At 38.6% G+C, this 19,819-nt stretch overlaps 1 protein-coding gene across 1 annotated transcript in view; it reads right to left on the bottom strand.

Moving 5' to 3' along the window:
- LOC139694888 (transcription initiation factor TFIID subunit 5-like) overlaps window positions 1–18,914 on the bottom strand; it is a 36,415-nt gene extending 17,501 nt beyond the window's left edge. The window contains 10 exon segments of the mRNA XM_071593387.1: window positions 495–642; window positions 6,128–6,311; window positions 8,476–8,621; window positions 8,902–9,021; window positions 10,139–10,275; window positions 10,277–10,359; window positions 11,512–11,711; window positions 11,844–12,046; window positions 18,451–18,639; window positions 18,732–18,914. Coding sequence (XP_071449488.1) covers window positions 495–642; window positions 6,128–6,311; window positions 8,476–8,621; window positions 8,902–9,021; window positions 10,139–10,275; window positions 10,277–10,359; window positions 11,512–11,711; window positions 11,844–12,046; window positions 18,451–18,639; window positions 18,732–18,911 — 1,590 coding nt within the window. The 5' untranslated portion in view covers window positions 18,912–18,914.
- Between the last annotated feature and the right edge of the window lie 905 nt (window positions 18,915–19,819).

Below are 19,819 nucleotides of genomic sequence, written 5' to 3'. Positions count from 1 at the left end.
TGGTGCCAATTTTTCCAACACACCTTAAATGACTAATACTCAAAACATAGCCATCAAACAGAGAGTAACAACATTCTTTACTGATCTTACCTAAGGATTCAGTTTGATTGAAGGTTTCATCACCTGAGCACACTAAGATGTACTAAAGACCACGTCATGCAGACCGTCAGGTTTTATGTGCCACAGCAAGCCTTCCGGGAAACTTAACACACAAATCATGGGCCTTGATCCATTTCCTTTGTTCCTTTTAATACATCCCCTCCCTTCCTACCTGGTTTAAACTATCCCTCCCCAGCTACTTTTACATGGTCTTGCTCAGAATGGTCACTTTTTGATGCACATTCTCCCAAATTAAGTCAACAAGTCACAGCAATAAACCCAACCGATCACAAACATTTGACAAGAGAAGATTCCACACTGCAATAGAATGTGAGACTTACCACATGCAAATGCAAGCAACCAAGTGATGTCAATTTTTTCTAAGCACTACTTACATCGACATCTGAGTAATGGCCGGCAAATATCCGCAACGGCTGGTGGTGGTCAGTGCTCCAAAGTCGAGCAGTGCGGTCATGAGCTGCCGATGCAAAGTAGTGGCCATGTGGCGAAAACTTAACGTCCCAGATTGGGAAAATGTGACCCCTGAAAGGAGAAGAGTGGGATATGAGAGACTGTGATTTTCCAAGGTCACGGTCAAGTGACCTTCCAAGTCACTGCCACCACATGACCCACACATTGAGCCTGGCCCATAGACTGTTATGATCCCTTAAGCCCCTTTCGTCATGCCCCTTCATTGACTCCCAGGCGGGGAGAGTTAATAGTTGTCTACCATCAATTTTCTCTTCCTTCGATGGAGTTGACCATCTAAAAATAAATTTCCATACGTCCATTAACACTGGACTGGCTCCACCCAATAGACAAAATATAAGGAAAAATGACCAAAAGAGGTAAATATGATTGATTATACAAGTTTTGAAAGATTCCATCCAATAATACAATAGTATGTCTTTCAAACAATCCAAAATGAATGTCAAGAAGAATAGCCGGGAATTAGCTAATTGATTTTACTTATATTCAGTTAAATCCATTTCCTAAGATATTCTGCAAATTAGATTTAACCAATTTAGTCTAAGAAGCAGAGAACCAAACGCCTGGTCATGTTTTGCCCATGATTTGTTTAAAATTTTCATTATTTTACTCATTATTATTTTCAATATTTTTGCCCAAATATGATTCAATGCAACTGATATTATTTGTTGATGACATCGTCACACAAATTTCAATCTGAATAGAGAAAAAAAAATCCATTCAGTTCATGTAGAATTGAGAATTAATTAGCAATGGGTAGAAATTCTGCAACGGCCTCTTTAAGCTCAAATGCAGCAGACGAGAGACCCTGGTCAATCAATCATACTAGTTACATTTAACTATGAGACAGTGGTATTTTTGAAAAGTTTGGAATTCTGTTGAAGGGTACCTTATGGCAACAGCAGGCTACTTTTAATCGCAGGTTTGATCAGTGTCACGCTGCATAGGGCTAACAATGTAATGGCTCTCTCAGTTTATCATGCAGTGATTCATGGTTGACAGAAATTCTGTGTGGGGGCACTCAATTCATTCCATGTGCCTCTATAACCCATAAAAATGGTCAGTGGGAATCCTAGGTAGAGCCCACAGAGCAAGTAATTATTTTAAGGTAATCTACCGGTTAAGGTAGGTTTTTGGATGGACATTAATACCAATTAAATAATTTGTGACCCCTAGCAAAACACAACATCCTACTCTACATCAGGTCCCTCTTCACCTCTGAGCACTTCCTTCCTCCCTTCATCCCATCCAAAATCCCTATCCTGATCCTTCCCTTCCCTTGTTTGCCTGACATTCTCCCCTCAATTACAGTCTTCAACATCCCGCTGCAGATCAATACCCCCTTCATCCACTTTTCCTGCCTCCACAGGATTTATCCCAACAAACCCCTCTCTTCGCCCACCATACCAAGTACTTCCTCATTTGTTTTCTTCTCGGTCCATTTCACCTTCTCCATTCTTCTCCACACCCACATTTCAAAAGCCTCCAGTCCACCTCTATCCTCCTGCTTCAATGACCACGTTTCCGCAACGTACATAGCCACGCTCCATATCAAAGTTTTTACGAGTCTTTTCTTAACATCCTTACTCAAAGTCCCTGTCATCAACTCCCTCCTCCTTGTGAAAGCCTCTTTGCCTAGCGCAATTCTTCTCCTTACGTCCCTACTACTTTGACCGTGTTGGTCCAAAACACTACCGAGATACGTGAACTGTTCTACCTGCTCTAGTTTTTGCCCTCCTATTTTAATGTTTAGCTTAGCCTTTTTCTTTCTAGAAATTCACATAACCTTTGTTTAATTAATATTGATTCTCATCCCATACCTGTCGCACTGAATTTCCAATTCAATCAGCAATGCTTGCAGCCCCTTGGCTGAGTGACAAACTAAAGCTTGGTCATCAGCAAACCTAACTGATTTTACGAATTCCCCGCCAACTTTCATTCCTACCTCGAGTTCTTCCCATGCCTCTTTAATCATTTCCTCTGAATACAGGTTGAACATCAACAGTGATAATGGTCAACCCTGCCTTACACCTCTTCCTAACACTGCCCAACCTCACTCCCCGTTCCCCACTCACACCTGAGCAGTCTGAGACATGTACAGGTTGCGGATTAGCCTCCTGTCCCTCCAATCTATTCCTATTTTCTGCAATATACTCATTAGTTTTTCCCAATTCACTCTATCAAACGCTTTTTCGAAATCTACGAAACAGGCTAATACTTCCTGGTTGTGTTCTATATTCCTCTCGATTAATAATGGCATCACGCGTACCTCTTCCCTTCCTAAACCCATACTGGTTACCCCTAAGTAATCATTTGCCCTACTCTCTATCCCTTTGTTTATGATCCTGAGAACAACTTTAGCTGCATGGGATATCAAACTTATTGTCCCCTAGTCCTCACAACATGTGGCCTTTACCTTTTTCGGAATAGGAACTTAAACTGATCTCACAAAGTCTTCCAGCCAGATTCCTTACTCATAAATACTACGAATCAGCCCATATAGCCTCTTCCTCCCACATTTTCCTAAACAATTCAGTAGTTCCGCAGAAATGTTATCCACCCCAAAGGCCTTATTTAGTTTCATCTCCCTTAATACCCTTTCTATCTCATTGTCAAGTATGCCTGGACCTAAGCTATCTTCCTCAACGTCATGTTCCTTTTCCATATCTAACTTTGTTGGTCGAGGTTCTTTACTATACAGTTCTTTTATGTACTCCTTCTATCTCTCTTGGATCTTATCTGTGTCAACTATTAAATTACCTGCCTTATCTCTAACTGCTAGCATAGGTCTCCCTTTCTTACTTCCTGATAAAGATTTAACTTTGCTATACACAGCACCAATTTCACCCTTCCTCTGCAGACTTTCCATATCCTCGCACTGCGTCTTCCACCATGCTTCTTTTGCTTAATTTGTTTCCCACCTCAATTCATTTTTTTAATTCTTTGTACTTCATTTTGCCTAACTCTGTATTTACATTCTTCCATTTTCTCCTCACATCCATCTTTGTAATCATCTCATCCGTGATCCATGGTTTCCTAGTCCTTTTCACGTTAACGGTTCCAATAGTGTCTTTTGCGGCTTTTTGATAACCCTTTCTTGATACTTTCCCATTTTCCTCCATAGTACTTAGCTCTTTGCCATCCTCCATGATTTCCTCTACCACCTGTTTGTATTCCTTAGTTTTCAAACCATTTCATGCTTCTACATTCCATCTTCTAACTTGCCGGCTCTGCCTTATCTTTTTGAAGCGTACGCTACATTTCATAACAACTAAATTGTGGTCAGAGTCCGCATCCGCTCCCGGGAAGCTGTGGGACTTTATCACACTGTTCCTAAACCTGTGTCTAACCAGGATATAATCTAGCTGATACCTTTCTGAGTCACCTGGAATTTTCCATGTATACCTGCGTCTTTTGTTGTGTCTAAACCAGGTGTTGGTGATGACTAACCTCTATCTCCTGTAGAACTTAACCGCTTTCTCCTCAAGGTCATTCCTCATGCTTAAACCACAGTCCCCAACCTCATTACCATCTCTTCCTTTGCCTACCGTCACATTTCAATCCCCCATCACTATCAAATGTTTCCTTGCAGGAACAAACGCGATTATGTCCTCTAACTGATCGTATATCCTCTCAAACTCTTCTTCCTTATGGTTGCTCGGGGTCGTGTATACCTGAATAATAACCAAGTTCGTCAGTTCTGCTTTTACCTCTAGCAGTAATAACCAATCCATTACCTGCTCTATGTTGACTAGGCTTCCTCCTACCTCTTCATTTAATACTATGGCAACCCCTCGTTGGCTCTCGTCCCCGCTGCTGTATTTTATTCGATAATTATCACTCCAGCAATCCCCGCTATACTTTCATCTCACCTCACATAGACTTAAAATATCTATTTTTCCCCTTCCCATCTCTCACTTAATATTCTCCAATTTCCCTGTCCTAATCATTGACCTAACATTCCATGTTCCTATTCTATCTAATTTGGTCTTCTTCTCCTGCGTCTTCTGTCCTGCTGCTTTTGGTTTTCCCTTGCATGGGTATTATGGGATGACAACCGCGGAAGCCTAGCCTCCCCCGCTGCCGGGCATGACACACGGCCAATTGGGCCGAGCCCCGTAGTTGCCAGGACTCAAAATCTCTGTTTTGTCCATCATTTAAATCTTGGGAATGATAATTGAGGTGTTTCCCCATTGCCTCCCTAAATAGTGTTTTTAACGTGACACCATCACTTACTGGCCACCCCACTAGCGTCAGACACCATTGCAGCTGCCTCCCTGAGGAACAGACACTGCGTGGACTACCTTTCGTCTGGCTCCTAACCTTTGACCTATCTGGCATGGGTGACCCTACCAGGAGCAATTATTATTACTCCTGCCAGCACAGCACTAGTGGTCATTGTAATGCACAAGCCCTTCCACCAAGTCAAGGGGTTAGTCTCGGGAGGGGAGCAAGTAATTGCGGACCAAATTTTCACTATTCCTTTAATGCATATATTCCATACTATTACTGTTGCTCAGTAAAACAAAGGTTCGTTCAATTTGATAACAAATCCTGATGTACATAGGCAGCATATGAGGTTGTAATGACTTAAGGATAACTGCTCATAACTCAACTACATTTCTAAGAAACTCCAGAGAAAATACAAATGGTGGAAAAAGGAGAACTTCCACTACTGAAAATATTTTTTTGTCTTGGCTTCTCATTTTCAAGCAGGTTTATAGTTACAATCCCAAGTGATTGAGGAAAACTTAGCACCTGAGCATATGAGCTACCCTGCTGTTTGACAAGTACAAATAGTTACCCTATTCCAAATTTTTTTAATAAAATAAAATTATTTTTGAATCAGTGAGGCTTTGATGCCATAAAGTAAGTTTCAATACTTTGTTATTATTCAGGAGCCCATCACTGTTGTATCTGTCACATTGATGTAGTACAAATTTTCCCAGTTGTCATTCACGTTCTTACGCTTTTCACACTTCATTATGTGTGGGTCAGAAGCCATTTTCATTCCTTATAACTCCAATTAATGTGTGAAATGAATAGTCTCCAGCAGGTGTTCTTGCAATGTATAAATTAGGTTACTAACACCTAGTCATGCAATGCATTCATTTCATAGTGTGAATCTTTTCCTTGCAGGCTGAGATTAAGAGTTTGAGTAGTTCACATTTCCATAAGTCGTGCCCCTTTACACTGCCTGCCATATTCCAATTCTTTGTTCAACCGTTCATATTACTGCTCTGTCCCTCATGTTTTTTAAGTGCATATGAATGAAACAAAATGAAAAACAAAAATGTATGCAGTCTGACGTGCTACAGAACCTGTTTTAGAGTGTTAAAATTTTTTAATCTAGCATACAGAGATGCAAATAACAGGAAAACTGAAAATGAACGTAAGTATGGGGTTCTACACATTTTGGAAAAATATAACATTGAATAGGGAACGATGAAAATGTTGTAAATGGCAAGAAAACATAAATTATGATAATGCAACTATGGGGTTTTGATTGTAATTGCCAGAGGAAGCCAGAGATAGTTACTTATAAGAAACAAGACATGTCCACGTTTGCAGCGACCATAGTCTAATGCTGGAGTCTTCAGAGCAGGAAAGCATAAGGGTGCGGTCAGGACTGAAGGATGCCCTGTAAATGGGCCCACGGTGGCCAAGGAGAACACGTACAGTCTCAGCAGTGCGGTCATCCATCATACGAACAAGAACATCATCTGAAACACAGGAAGAGGAAAATGAGCACATGCAGCACTTAATAGGTACCATCATCAGTATTTCAATCCTAAGGTTCGTTTACTGCAGCCCTTCATTCTTCCCTATCCAGGGTTAATTCCCTCACCCTCTGATAGATTCCCTCTTTTTCGTCATTCTTAATTTGCCTTATGCACTAGCCTCTTGGCCTTCCTTGCAGGATCTTTCCTTCAATTTTTCCTTCTATTATGTTTCTAACTAATCCATTGAGCCTAAAGGCATGTCCAATCTATCTTGTTCTTCACTGCCGTAGAGCTCTCCATATGGTCCTTCCCTCTTCTATATACTTCCTTGTTCCTCACTTTGTCTGTCCATGTCATCTTCAGCATCCTCCTCCAGCACCATGTTTCAAATGCTTCTATTCTTCTTTGGTCCACTTTTCCAATATTCCATGTCTCCAATCCGTAGAGTGCCATGCTTCACACGAATGTTTCGACAAACTGTCTTATATATTTATATAAATAGGTGTATATTCAAATAGGTATATACGTATATAAGTCCACATACTAATGAGGGTTTCTAATTTACTGTACATAATCATGTTTACATCAACCCCCTAATTTTTGCTTTAAATTTCCATCTTTTTACATATCTCATACATAGGTCGACCCTAATTTTTTCCATATTTTAGAAACTCTACTGTGTCCATTCCCGGGAATCAATTTGAATTATTACCTTTTAACTTTTGTTAAATGCATATTCTCAAGTAGTAATGGCCAAAATAAATACAATTTACAACTTTTAATGGTAGTTATCTGAATGTAAACAAGTGAAATTTAGATTATTTCAATGAATCGACAGCATTGATGATTATCATAAAAAGTGTGATTTTGTGTGTGTTCACCATCAGTACTGTGAGTAATGTCCAAACGGTACCGCTCACAATTGTTTACTTGCACCACTGTACTGCCACAAGAAATCAGTTGTAATGACAGTAATTTCTGCAGTAAGAAAAGTCAAAACTGTGACATTATGATTACATGGCAGTAAATTTCAGAATTTGATCTTAATGATGTTTAACCCTAGAACAGTAATGCTATTTTTTTCACCCTACTCTGGTAATGGGGGGTGACAATTTTCAAAAATTCATATCTCCCCCCATTATGACTATGAGAGTCCAATGGGGGGTCTCATTTTCTTCATTTTTTAATGTAGAATCACATGACACATTGATTGACGTGAATTATGGTAAAGGTCCCGGGTCACAAACATAAGCCACTTTCATTTGGTTCCAGATTTCAACCCACTCTCGGGTGTTTTATCACCCCCGATGCCATTCTAGGGTTAACTCACATCTCAAATAACATTTTTTTTCATATCCATACTAAAAAGAAAGACTTGTACTAAGAATATACCTCTCATGTAAAGGATCGACATTAATTTTGATAGTAAAATGACAAAATAATTGAAAAATTCAGCGAAAATTTGCGCAAATCCAACCTTCCCCAGAGCCGACAACTGACTTCATATCAAACATATCAAAGGTGAGTACTTGATCCACCTGTTACACTATAGCAAAAGAAATGTAATGATAAGATAATCAGAGCTATGATAATGAATAATTCTCTTCAAAATCTAAATGTAATTACATATGAATACTTTTAACGAAATACCTGTATTACTACAGAGTTGAAAATGTGTGCACCATCCAAGTTACCACACCACCTTCATGAAAAATACACATTCTTAAGAATTCAATTCCTCACAACTTTGCCATTCCCTCCAGACATGACTTCAATGATAAAGTTGCTAATACAAATAAAGCTACAGTTTAAACTATAATCATAAAACTGACATTACTCTGCTGTACTTTAAAAAGCACGGGAAAACTCCATCAAACAATCACCAATAATTGTTCTCAAAGGTGGAGCAACAAATGCTATCAACTCTTTGAGAGCCATCCACAACACGTCCCTGCTATCAGATCCTTTAAATTTAACAATAATTTTGGTTGTGTCATTGGTAGTTACATTTTCCCATTGAATTGACATTTGGAATTTGCGATTCCTTACTAAATCATCTGGATAAAAAGCCGAGGGATTTACATTTGAAGGAATATGTTCAGAAGATAAAATGAGAAAGTTATACCTGACCAAACTGAAACCATTTCAGTTTTCATCCACTTACCAGCTTCCCTGTCAATATCAGCAAGCTGGTCAGCACTCTTCATGGCCCTTAGTTTTTGAGGTAGAAGGCTCCAAACCTTAAGAACCGAATCCGAGAAACCAACAGCTAATAAACTGGTATCCTCAGCTATCTCAGCACAGGTGACACTGAAGAGAACACAGACATTAAAATCTTAAGAATAAATATGCAGCTCAAGCATCTTAATGCTCAAAATAAACTGATTTGAACTACCAGTGGTAACCATAGAAAAGTAGGGTTAACACAGGTCAGGGTTATTCCTGCCGAGCAGCAAGTGATCCATCACGTATGATTATCACACAAAATAACTAAATGAATTTTACTATTCAGTGATTAACGATTAAATACCACATAATGTGAAAATGAGTCAGTGAGATCACAAGGAAATAAAACCTAAAAGGCACTTACGTCTGAATAGTGTTCAAAAGGGTGTAGAAGCATATTGACGGGAGGTTTTCTGGCCCAAGGGCGACTCTTTTGGATGCTTCACGCAATGCTTTTATTCTTTCCAGTTTATCAGCATCTTTCCTGGAATGAATCAGCAAAAAAATCACACATCATTCGAGAGGCACATTTGGAAGCAGATCAACCAATGACTATTGAGTGAGCAGGGCAATGAAAAAGGCAAGATAAGGAATGCATCAGGATCCATAAGTCCCAAATCAATTCACAGACAGCTATTATAGAAGTGGATTGATGGCTAACACCATTCTGGTCATCCACACACACTCTCTGAAGCTCAACCACTTTCACCCCAAAATATATCCACATGCTAAATTGATTTTAAGACAGTTCAAAAGATTTCTCCTTAACCCTCCCACCAGATCGATCATCATGTTGTCAACATTTGGCCGACCATGACATAGCCTTTGTAGCAGATCAAATTCTGTCGTATTTGAATACCCTGTAACTTGAGTCATGTCTTCTCTGACTGGGTTATGCAAATTAAATCCCTGAATCTTTAGCCTGAACATCTCCAGAATGCTCATGACACAGCATTAGAATAAATCACAAGTCACAATAAAAAGTCAACTCATTCTACAGCGGTGAGACTCTTTGAGACTCAGGGTTCTCGGTGTTTATTGCATCCATTGCCAGCTTGGTAAGCTTACAGTGTACGGCTCACATGTGCCATATTAACATGAATAGAAAGTATAGTAGAAATATTGAGCTGGGCTACCCTGAGAAATCATCAGTCACAGAATGTTGTCTCAATTTGGATCAACTCATTTCTTTTGACGACTAAGCCACTGAGAAGATCCCAGGGGACATTGGGACTGAAGGAGAAAGGAGGCTATAAAGATCCAATCAAAAATAAGGAACTTGAACAATGGCATGCTGTTAGGGCTCAACCAATCATGGAATCCCATGTGCTGCAAAATAAAAAGCCGAAGAAAAAGGGGAAGAACTGGCATCGGCCACTTCAAAAATTCCTGACTCCAACTGAAGGGTATAAGGCTTGACAAGAATTTGATCGGAGATAGAATTTCATGAGGACATTCATCAGCGAAAGCCATCAAAACATTGGCAACTAAATACCTGGCCTAGTGGCACATTTGGGAAGACTTCACTTTTGCATAATGTGCCATCAAGTACCAAATCCTACCATTTGAAAAGGAATTTTGCTCAAAGACTGGAAACTCACAGATCGGGGAGTGGCATCCTGTCATTGGAGGGTGCATTTGGGTCCGACTTTGTCTTCTTTGAGAAGAGTGGATCTTTCTTGGCTTTCTTCTTCTTTGGCCGATCCCCCCCACCTTCCGTTCCCCCTCCCGTCCCCCCCCTCTCCCTCTTCTTCCTCCTCCACCGGCACGTATTGTATGTCCGGCTCCTTAAGAAGCCCATAGTACACCTTTGCCTTGTTGTCTTCAAAGGAGGAAATAAATGCGACTTGAGTGAAAACGACACTTCCCATTGAAAGAGATGATAGGGCAAAAATGAAAATGAAATCGTGGATTGCACAATTTGATAAATTTCACAAATGTATTCTCAGAACTGTTTGATTTCATTAAAACAGCTAATGCAATTCAAATTAAAACATATTTCTGAGAAGGCAAAAGTTTAAAATTAATTTATTTGAGCCTCCTGAAATAATTTTCAAAACAACCACTTTTCTAACATGAATACATCATTCATAACTTCTCAGCCAAATCAAATGTGCTCTCAAATATAAACTTCTACTAAATCTACATAATTAATATTTAGTAACCACAAGAAACAAAGACCAAAAAATAGCTCAAGGAATACCATATAATTAATTAAACAGGAAAGAGAGTTTGCTAACACAATAACAGTGAAAAATTGATCTTGATAACATAATATGTGATGGGAATCATGATGACAGTAATTTGATTCACAATTTCAAATCAGCATGGTTTCTAATATTTTGTTATTAAAAATTTTTGTACTTTTCCATGAAGCATGAAACTGCAGAGTATACTCTAATTTTTGGGTTGTGGCCACGTCTAACCCCCTGGAATTTTTGCAACCAATTACATTGCCATGCGGCTTTTATATCAGACACTAATATTGCAGGTCATTTTAAGTAATTTTGGCATTTTCCTGATGGAAAGCATTAAAATGACCACAGGAGAACTATGGCTGTTATTTTCCTGCCTTTATCCAGTTTATATCAAATTCATTTACCAGGACATTTCATGGATAACATTACGTGATCATTCGTACATGTACCTGACCTGTTTCTAATTATTGACTGGTTTAACTGTGCCTTTCCACCTCACTGATTGCCAAATTGCATTGTAATAAGAAATAAGAAATATTTGTACATACTTAAAACTGCATTAGGCTGAACTATGCACAAAAATACTCAATTCCACCATCTGTAAATTTTCCATGAAATATTACTTGACTTAATCTCAAACAACTTGGCGAAACCATGCAGATTTTACCAAACACTTTTCAATTTTTCCATCCTGCGGCATAAAATAATTTTGCACCAAAAAATGGAAGTACCCTAATTTTACCAAATGAAGGCGGTAAATGATGTTCCATATTTACCCTGTCGAGAAGCTTCTCCAGTCATTCCTCCAGCTGTGGCCTGGATTTGTTGACGGTTCCTCGCCACTCCTTCATACATGTCAAAGTAAAGATGCTCCTGAACAATGTTCAAAAGAATACTGTGCTTTCGTTCCTGCTGAAGGTGCCTTTTAAGCAATGACAATGTATCTCGAGACATACGTATGATGAATTCGCTTGATCTAGATGGGAATTCACAAACCCAAAAATTAAAGCTGGGATATAAAATGGCAGAACTCTAAAAAAGCTTAAAAAAGTCATTACTTTTTTTATTTCTTAAATTACTTCAAAAAGCTAATCCATCAACCACTCACTTGAAGGTATCTGTAAGTTCATTTCCTTTCATGTGTTCTTTTTTTGTGACTCTGGCCAGGCTTTTGAGGTCCTCTTCATACCATTCCTCTTGCTCCTCACCAAATTTGTTCATGAACTCAATCGCTCTGGTTTCATGACCATTATAAACCAATTCTAGGTACATATGTACAAACACTGGGTATAAAATAAGACCAAGTTCATGCTAGAAAATAATAAAAGGAATATTAAGATTTCCTGGCAGCATGATATTCTGAAAATTCTAAAAAAGCCAAACAGACCGCTCAAATTATCCAAACATACTGGTTGCCTATATCACCTGCATCAATTTTTAACTTTTAATTCATTAATCAAAATGGAACCTAGCATTGCTTCCATTATATTTTTTAAGGTAATCTACCGGTTAAGGTAGGTTTTTGGATGGACACAACTATCAAACAAACATTTTATTATTCCTAACAAAACAAAAAATCCATCATCCTACTCTACATCAAGTCCCTCTTCATCTCTGAGTACTTTCTTCCTCCCTTCATCCCGTCCAACATCCCTATCCTGTTCCTTCCCTTTCCTCGTTTGCCCTACATTTTCCCCTCTATCACAGTCTTCAACATCCCACTGCCGGTCAACGCCCCCTTCATCAACTTTTCCTGCCACCATATGATTGCTCCCAACATACCATACCACCAACCATACCAAGTACTTCCTCATTTGTTTTCTTCTCCATCCATTTCACCTTCTCCATTCTTCTCCACACCCACATTTCAAAAGCCTCCAATCTACGTCTATCCTCCTACTTCAATGACCACGTTTCTGCTCCGTACATAGCTAAGCTCCATATCACAGTTTTTACGAGTCTTTTCTTAACATCCTTACTCAAAGTCCCTGTCATCAACTCCCTCCTCCATGTGAAAGCCTCTTTGCCTAGTGATATTCTTCGCCCTACCTACCTACTACTTTGACCGTGTTGGTCAAAAGCACTACCGAGATACGTAAACCGTTCTACCTGCTCTAGTTTTTGCCCTCCTACTTTAAAGTTGAGCTTAGCCTTTTTCTTTCTAGAAAATCGCATAACCTTTGTTTTATTAATATTGATTCTCATCCCATACCTGTCGCACTAAATTTCCAATTCACTCAGCAATGCTTGCAACCCCTTGGCTGACTGACAAACTAAAGCTTGTTCATCAGCAAACCTAACTGATTTTACGAATTCCCCGCCCACCTTCATTCCTACCTCCAGTTCTTCCCATGCCTCTTTAATAATTTCCTCTGCATACAGGTTGAACAACAACGGTGATAATGGGCAACCCTGCCTTACACCTCTTCCTAACAATGCCCAACCGGACTCCCCGTTCCCCACTCGCACCTGAGCAGTCTGAGACATGTACAGGTTGCGGATCAGCCTCCTTTCCCTCTAATCTATTCATATTTTCTGCAATATACTCGTTATATTTTCCCAAATCACTCTATCAAACGCTTTTTCGAAATCTACAAAACAGGCAAATACCTCCTGGTTGTACTCTATATTCCTCTCGATTAATAATTCCATTATTGCAATGGTATCACAGGCACCTCTCCCCTTCCTCAACCCAAACTGATTATCCCCCAAGTAATATTTTGCCCTACTCTCTATCCTTTTGTTTATGATCCTGAGAACAACTTTAGCTGCGTGGGATATCAAACTAATTGTCCTATAGTCCTCACATGACGTGGCCTTTACCTTTTTCGGAACAGGAACTAAAACAGATCCCACAAAGTCTTCCGGCCAGATTCCTTCCTCATAAATACTACGAATAAGCCCATTTAGCCTCTTCCTCCCACCTTTCCCTAAGCATTTTAAAAGTTCCACGGGAATGTTATCCACCCCCACGGCCTTATTTAGTTTCATCTCCCTTAATGCCCTTTCTATCTCATTGTCTAGTATGCCTGGACCTAAGCTATCTTCCTCTACGTCATGTTCCTTTTCTATGTGTAACTTTGTTGGTCTAAGCTCTTTACCATACAGTTTTTCTATATATTCCTTCCATCTCTCTTGGATCTTCCCTGCGTCAACTATTACCTTACCCGCCTTATCTCTAACTGTTAGCATAGCTCTTCCTTTCTTACTTCCCGATAACGATTTAACTTTGCTGTACAGCGCACCGATTTCACCCTTCCTCTGCAGACTTTCCATATCCTCGCACTGCGTCTTCCACCATGCTTCTTTTGCTTAATTTGTTTCCCACCTCAATTCATTTTTTTAATTCTTTGTACTTCATTTTGCCTAACTCTGTATTTACATTCTTCCATTTTCGCCGCTCATCCATCTTTGTAATCATCTCACCCGTGATCCATGGTTTCCTAGTCCTTTTAGTGTTAACGGTTCCAATAGTGTCTTTTGCGGCTTTAGACAACCCTTTCTTGATACTTTCCCATTTTTCTTCGATATTACTAAGCTCTTTACCATCCTCCATGATTTTCTCCATCGCCTGTTTGTAATCCTTCCTTTTCAAACCATTTAATGCTTCTACATTCCATCTTCTAACTCGCTGCCCCTGCCTTATCTTTTTGAAGCGTACGCTACATTTCATAACAACTAAATTGTGGTCAGAGTCTGCATCCGCTCCCGGGAAGCTGTGGGAATTTATCACACTGTTCTTAAACCTGTGTCTAACAAGGATATAATCTAGCTGATACCTTTCTGAGTCACCTGGCATTTTCCATGTATACCTGCGTCTTTTGTGGTGTCTAAACCAAGTGTTGGTGATGACTAGCCCCTGTCTCCTGCAGAACTCAACTGCTTTCTCCCCACGGTCATTCCTCATGCCTAAGCCATAGTCCCCCACCTCATCACCATCTCTTCCTTCGCCTACCGTCGCATTCCAATCCCCCATCACTATCAAATGTTTCCCTGCAGGAACACACGCGATTATGTCCTCTAACTGATCATATATCCTATCAACCTATTCTTCTTTATGGTTGCTCGGTGGCATGTATACCTGAATAATAACCAAGTTCGTCGGTTCTGCTTTTATCTCTACTAGTAGTATTCTATCCGTTACCTGCCTTATGTTGACTACGCTTTTCCCTACCTCTTTATTTAATACTATGGCAATCCCTCGTTGGCTCTCGTCCCCGCCGCTGTATATTATTCTATTTTTATCACTCCAATAATCCCCGCTATCCTTCCATCTCACCTCGCATAGACCTAAAATATCGATATTTCCCCTTCCCATCTCTCGCTTAACATTCTCCAATTTCTCTGTCCTCATCATTGTCCTAACATTCCACATTCCTATTCTAATTACTTTGGTCTTCTTCTCCTGCGTCTTATGTCCTGCTGCTGCTGGTTTTCCCTTGCAAGGGTTTCGTGGGATGACGACCGCGGAAGCCTGGCTTCCCCAGCAGCCGGGCACGACACACGGCCGATTGGGCCGAGCCCCGTGGTTGCCAGGACTCAAAATCTCTGTATTGTCCATCATATTTGTCTTGGGAATGATAATTGAGGTGGTTTCCCGTTGCCTTCCTCAATAGTGTTTTTAATGTGACACCATCACTTACTGGCCGCCCCACTGGGGTCAGATGCCATTGCAGCCGCCTCACTGAGGAACAGATGCTGCATGGACTACCTTTCGTCTGGCTCCTAACCTTCGACCTATCTGGCATGGGTGACCCTACCAGGAGCAATAATTTTTACTCCCGCCAGCACAGCTCCAGGGGTCATCGGAACGCACAAGCCCTTCCACCACGTCAAGGTTGTAGTCCGAGGAGGGCTTCCATTATATATGATATCAATATTGAAATTATTCTATTTGCCTCTTCATTTTCTCTTAAAGAAATCTTTCCGATTAGGAGTGTTTCTGTGTCCTCTGAAGGTGTCAAAAGTCATTCCACTTTATAAAAACAAGGGAGATAGACATGGCATCAACTCCTACCATCCAGTTTCTTTGCTGAACCAATTGAGGAAAATATTTCAGAAGGCATTTTATGTTAGGTTAATTTTTTGCCTAGAGGTTCCCAATCTACTTTCACCATCTCAGCATGGTTTTAGGGAACATAAATCTACATTTTCTGCTAACTATCAGTTAATAACCCAGACTTTAAATGCTCTAGATAAAAAAATGGAATTTGCTGCAATGTTTTTCGATTTCTCGAAAGCATTCCATTGTGTTGACCACCAATTACTTCTCAAGAAACTCCAAAGGATGGGTATTTGTGGCATACCTAATGCTTACATTAAATCCTACCTATTTGATAGAATACAACACATGGTTGTTTCTAAAAACGGTACATCTTTTGTTTCTCCAAGTAAGGTCCTTAATCAAGGTGTTCCTCAAGGCTCTGTTCTTGGGCCTGTCTTGTTTCTTTCTTACATAAATGACCTTGTTGATAGTTTTCAACATATAAACAGTGCTACCCCCTTGTTACATGCTGATGAGAGCAACATTATTCTCGTATTGCCTACTTTTGATAAATTGATAGTTAAGTGCAAACAGGTTAGTCACACCTTACTTTCTTGGTGTCATAATAATTTCCTAGATTTGAATACAGAAAAGTCTCACCTAATGTATTTTGCAAATTAAAATAAAGCAGGTGAAGTACTTTCTATTGAAGTCGATGGGAAGGTGATCCCACAGGCACAAAATACCAAATTTTTGGGTTTCCAAATCATTTCTCAAATCTCTTCGGATGAACACATAAGCACTTTAACCAGTAAGTTAAGCTCGGCCTGCCTTTTAATAAGGTCCATTAGACCCACAGTTTCAGTGGCTATTCTCTGTGCACTATACTATGGTGAATTTTATTCTCACATAGCCTATAGTATCCTTTACTGGTGGGTTCATCATCTAAGGCCTTGGCTATTTTCAGGGTCCAAAAGAGAGCCATTCGGCTAATGAGTTTTGCAAAACACAATGCCCCTTGCCGTCCCCTGTTTAAAAATTTTGCCAGTGCCATGCATTTATATTTTTCATGTAGTAGTACATACAAAAAGAAATCTGAGTATGTGAAAAATTGCAATATCCATAAGTATTCTACAAGGCAGAATGAGCAGCTGCACGTTTTATATGTGCGTACAAAAATGCAGGTACTGATCCAAGTTTGAAGGGCCTTCGACTTTATAATAAAATCCCAGCTGAGATTAAGGCCCGAAAAAGTGTGGCTGCATTTAAAGTTAATCTACTTAGGTTCTTGAAATTGAAAATGTTTTATTCAATTGCTGAATTTCTTAATAATGCCTGGTGTAATAATGTGTCTTGTATCCATTGTATGTATTTTGTTCCTTTCCCCTGACGTATCTTATATCAAGTGTAACAGTTGTAACAACTTGATCACTGGACAAATATAATGTGCTATCATTATTACGACCCAAATCAGTCAACTTCAACGGATTTAACTTCAACAACCCACCAAAAGTATTGCTTCTGAATTTCATAATTATTTTCAATAAGCTTTTCTCCAAGAAGGGATATCATTTCATGGGATGAAACTATTGCAACTAATAACGAAAACTTAAGTAATTAATATTATAATATATTTCCTTGGAAGTCCAGAAACTCACGACCGAGATGAGAGATGGGACCCAAAAATATTCCACAATATACTGTTAAGGCATGTCGTGGCATACAACTTGAGCCACTGCACTTGATTTTTAATCAATCAATGAAAACCTGAACTTCTACTTAGACGTCTTAAGTATGTCTAAACTTTATATGTGGTGGCAAAAGTAATGTTTCTAATTACAGAACCATATCAGTTCCAAGTGTCATATTCTCTAAGATCTTTGAAAATATATTTTAGTTGAGTGGCTAAATTATTTTATTGTTTTAAACATTGAAGAGCATTGTCACAAGTCAAACTCCAGCATCAAAAGGTTACATATTTGGAGCTTCAGCTTCAATGGTTCACTACTAAAATACCAAGTTCTGTGGCTAACATTTGATTGATGATTACTAGAGTTTCAAAATGGGTACTCATTATATAACCAAATCAAAATAAAAAAAACTTGTGCTTTACAATTAGGGATATCAAAAACGTTTAGTCAAATCGCAGCTTTTAGTCATGAAAATATTAAATATTTGTTTGCTTAATATTTTAATCTTTATTTTAATTGAAACTTTGGATACTTGTATTTTGAATGATGGTTTTCTTCTTTTGCTTTATAATTTTATTAGCTATCATATGTATTTTCTCAATTGCTAAAGGTTTTCCTCTGACTTTGAGGAAAACTTTGAAACAAATAAACAATTAGTAAACAAACCCGCGCTTGCGAACGAATCACTGCCTTTACACTCAATACATTGTTTTAAGATTTGACATTCTTACTTTTATTATCCCAATGTATAACTACAAACGAATATACCCTCTGGACAGAATAAATAATGGTCCTCAAACCATATGAGATAAGAGCATAACTCTGAGAACAACTTATCTATCCGCCGGTAATTTGCCTCTTAAATTCTGCAAACAGCAATAGAAACGCATATAAATTTCAATGTAATTATATTATTGTATTATTTTTGGAAAATATTAAGACCATATTGATTATTTTTAAATGATTTACCTGGTCACTTAAGTGTGGTGAAATGATGAATTATAATTACTTCAAACCAGAAAAATTAGTCATTCACTTACTTTATACATATCAAGGGCACCTTCAACAAATTTCTTCAAATCCATGTACGCAGCTTCATATATTTCCGGATCTCCTTCACTTTTGTAGGCAGAAAGAACACTGCTAACTTCGGAATCGGTTTGGACACCATCAGCCGAGTCAGGAATATCACTTAGGTTTGCCTCTTTCTTTAGAATTTCCTCTGTGGTCTATAAAAAAGGTAGAGGTAACAAGTTTTAGAAAGAATGACCCTTTCACGGATGAACTTAATAAATTCCTGAACTACCGCAAATAGCCTTACTTTGAGGTTATATTTTCGTAAGAGTTGAAGGACTGCCACGAGGGTACTTTTATCAGAAATGTCTTTAGGAACAACTTTATCTGTTAGCGAAGTATTATTTTGTAAAGGTAACGTAGAGGGAACAGGAGTAGCATTATTTGTCACAGTGGTAGCCGGAGCGTTTACTTGCCTTTCCGCCATGTTTTACTTTTGTTTACCAAACATTACGGATAATCGCTCTCAGCTGTTTTCTTTATTTTTCAATTTACGAGAATTTCGTCTGAATTAAAACAAACGCGCGTATGTGCGGATGCAGTTGTTTGAAATTTTCTCGATTTTATCATTTAAATTGTGATTCATTATTGAAAAAATATCTAATGGCCCAATTCATATTCGATTTTACTATCGGCTGAATTTAAGTAGTCACTCCGAGGAAGATTAACGGAATAAGACAAACTGTACCGTTGTAAAAGAATAAAACATTAGGTACTTAAACATACTCATCTCTATCGTAGTGAAGTTACTGAATAATACTGAGCAATTTAACTTTAAATGTTTATTTTTTAAGAGTTTATATCCTTAATGTACTTCATTTAATTTTATAAGAAAATGGCATTGCCAATAGTTAAACCATTTATAATGTAATACGTTAACCATTTTACAAGCAATCCGAATTGTGGCTAGCAAAGAGTAACGTGTGCTTTGAAACTTTAACAACCATTGATTTATACCCAACCAATTTGCAACTAAGATGAATTTCTGACTGCCATATTAAAAATATTTTGGCGTATTTTTGTCACCGTTAATTCCACAACCTTTGTTTGCCTTGGTTGACGCACATAATACATTAAATCAAAGTTCTCGATTTCTAAGATGGTAATACCAGTTTTTCAATAAAATTGAAGGCTGACTCCTTTTCATGTTGTTTAAATAGTGCCTTTTTCTGACTAATACATTAAATTGAAACAATTTTACAAACTTTTTATGATATACGTACAACAAAATTACTAGTATTCTACTGATTAAGGTAGATTTTGAATGGACACATAATAGACAATTGTACAAGCCTCAATAACAGAATTGTGTATTATAACAACAAAGATGTCTGC

Source organism: Hetaerina americana, unplaced genomic scaffold, assembly GCF_022747635.1.
Source record: "Hetaerina americana unplaced genomic scaffold, ioHetAmer1.1.p SCAF_59, whole genome shotgun sequence".
Classification (NCBI taxonomy): Eukaryota; Metazoa; Arthropoda; class Insecta; order Odonata; family Calopterygidae; genus Hetaerina; species Hetaerina americana.
Note: the sequence above shows the minus strand (reverse complement) of the source record. Positions and strands in the feature narration are given on the sequence as shown.